The sequence below is a fragment of the Alnus glutinosa genome, chromosome 4, assembly GCF_958979055.1.
Source record: "Alnus glutinosa chromosome 4, dhAlnGlut1.1, whole genome shotgun sequence".
In the NCBI taxonomy this organism is placed as follows: Eukaryota; Viridiplantae; Streptophyta; class Magnoliopsida; order Fagales; family Betulaceae; genus Alnus; species Alnus glutinosa.
In genome coordinates this window covers 30,939,853-30,941,978 of record NC_084889.1, presented here as the reverse complement: position 1 = coordinate 30,941,978, position 2,126 = coordinate 30,939,853, and the positions used below count along the sequence as shown (strand labels likewise).

Here is a 2,126-nt window from a genome sequence, read left to right as displayed (position 1 = left end):
AAGTAGAAAAGAAAAAAAGAAAAGAAGAGAAACACACATTTGAATATATAATCACCCAGACAGCTTTGACCGTGTGGGTTGTCTTCATTTTGCAATCAAGGAAATTTCCCAATCTTGTGATGAGAAACAAGAACGTTTTTTTGGCGATAAGGAGTTATCAGCGACGACTAACTATGCAACGACCAGCTTGTCCATTGGTAAATAACTGGGCATCTCCAATTAGTGAAATGAACGGTAAAGATTCTATAATAGCATTTTTACACAATGAAGTCGCGGAAGTCCCTTTGAAAGAAAATATAATCAAAGCATTGAAAATTAAAAGAAAAACAACGAAATGATAAAATAAACACAAAGATTTTACGTGGTTCGTTCTATAACCTATGTTTATAGAATAAAACCTTAAGCTAGAGGTTACATTGTTACTCGATCTTGTTCACTTAATGAATTTACAATATTAAAGTTCTCTATTTATAAGAAGGTGGCCATAATACAAAATGATATGAGAGATCAAATCAAATTAGATTTAAATGTATTCAAATCAGATTTGATTTAATTATTATCAACTACAAACAATGCTGAAATCAAATCCATAATATAAAATTAAATCTTATAATATATTCTAACATCTTTAACACATACGTACTCTTATGTGTCCGTATCCATTCTCACCCACCAAACCTGCAAATTAATCTAGAAACACCCACTACTAAGAATATCCAATTAAAATAGATTTTTTCACAACCCTCTAATGGTTTGATATTTTTATTTATTGCATAATTTACTACTTTACTCTTGATGAACATGATAACATTGAAGAATGGGGAAATTCGTACATCTCATATTTTCTTACACTAGTCTTGATCAATATTAAAACCTTTGCTATAGACTAATTAAAAAAAAAAAAAAAAAAAAAAAAAAAAAAAAAAAAAAAAAAAAAAAACCTCAATATGGTAAGGCAAAACCTAATTGTGGAGAGAAGAGAAACTCAAAATTCTCTTGGTCTACTCTTACCATCTCAGAAGCTTTCCTTTCTAATCTCCAAATTCGAAAGAAAAACTAGCCGTTGCAAGATCTCTCCAAGCTATAGCTCATTGTTTACATTACAAATACTGTCTTTTTCTCTTGTTTAGACAAAATAAGTCACCAAAATCTCCATTAGATTTTCTTCTACGAGAGAAAAATATTGAGGAAATCTTTCTTTGGTTAATTAGATTCTTTCTAGGATTTAAACCATGATCTCTGCTCGTTGTGCAGCTTGCAAGTATTTGAGAAGAAGATGCCCTTCCGATTGCATTTTCTCTCTTTATTTCCCTCCCAACGATCCTCAAAGATTTGCTTCTGTTCACAAAATCTATGGTGCTAGCAATGTTGCAAAGATCCTCCAGGTAAAATATTTTTCTTACTACATTTTATTAAATACATATACTTTTATCATGAACTCATTACACTATATATATATATATATATATATATATATATATATATATATATATATATATATATATATATATATATATATATATATATGTTGATTAATTACTGTTTGTCTTTAATTAAATTCAGCAACTCCCACTCACTCTCCGAGCTCAGGCAGCGGAAACATTGTATTTCGAGGCAAAATGTCGTATTGAAGATCCTGTTTATGGGTGTGTTGGCATTATCTCTCAATTATATCAACAACTACACAACGGAGAAAGCGAGCTGGCTAAGACCCAAGCTGAGATTGCCTTCCTCAATTGTAATCCACAAGTTCAGCCAATTGATGAAGCCAATTCCAGCAACTTCAACAATTTATTGCCACAGCAATATTGTCCTCTTTCCACTCCAAATTCTTGGTTTAATTAGATTTTTTTCAAGGATGTAATTTCCTATGAACTGGGATGTACGTAGGAATTCTTTCAACTCAAGTGTCAAAATTGCTTTGCGCCTGTTGAACATGTGAGAAACACATTTTATTTTTTAAATGAAAAACATTTTTAAGAACATATGACACTTCTAAAAAGATTGGGTTGAAAGAATTTTCTTACCACCTAATTTTTAAGAAATTTTTGTCATTTTTTTCCAAATTCCAATTTAACACGATGCAAATAAATGATTTGTCTTTTCCCTGATTGATCAGCAAATAA

At 30.5% G+C, this 2,126-nt stretch overlaps 1 protein-coding gene across 1 annotated transcript; it reads left to right on the top strand.

The window, feature by feature from the left end:
- Positions 1-1,232: 1,232 nt before the first annotated feature.
- LOC133866304 (LOB domain-containing protein 24-like) lies at positions 1,233-1,845 on the top strand. The gene is made up of 2 exons (XM_062302831.1): positions 1,233-1,385; positions 1,564-1,845. Exons 1-2 carry the CDS (start codon positions 1,233-1,235, stop codon positions 1,843-1,845), a joined length of 435 nt encoding a protein of 144 aa, XP_062158815.1.
- The last annotated feature ends 281 nt before the right edge of the window (positions 1,846-2,126 follow it).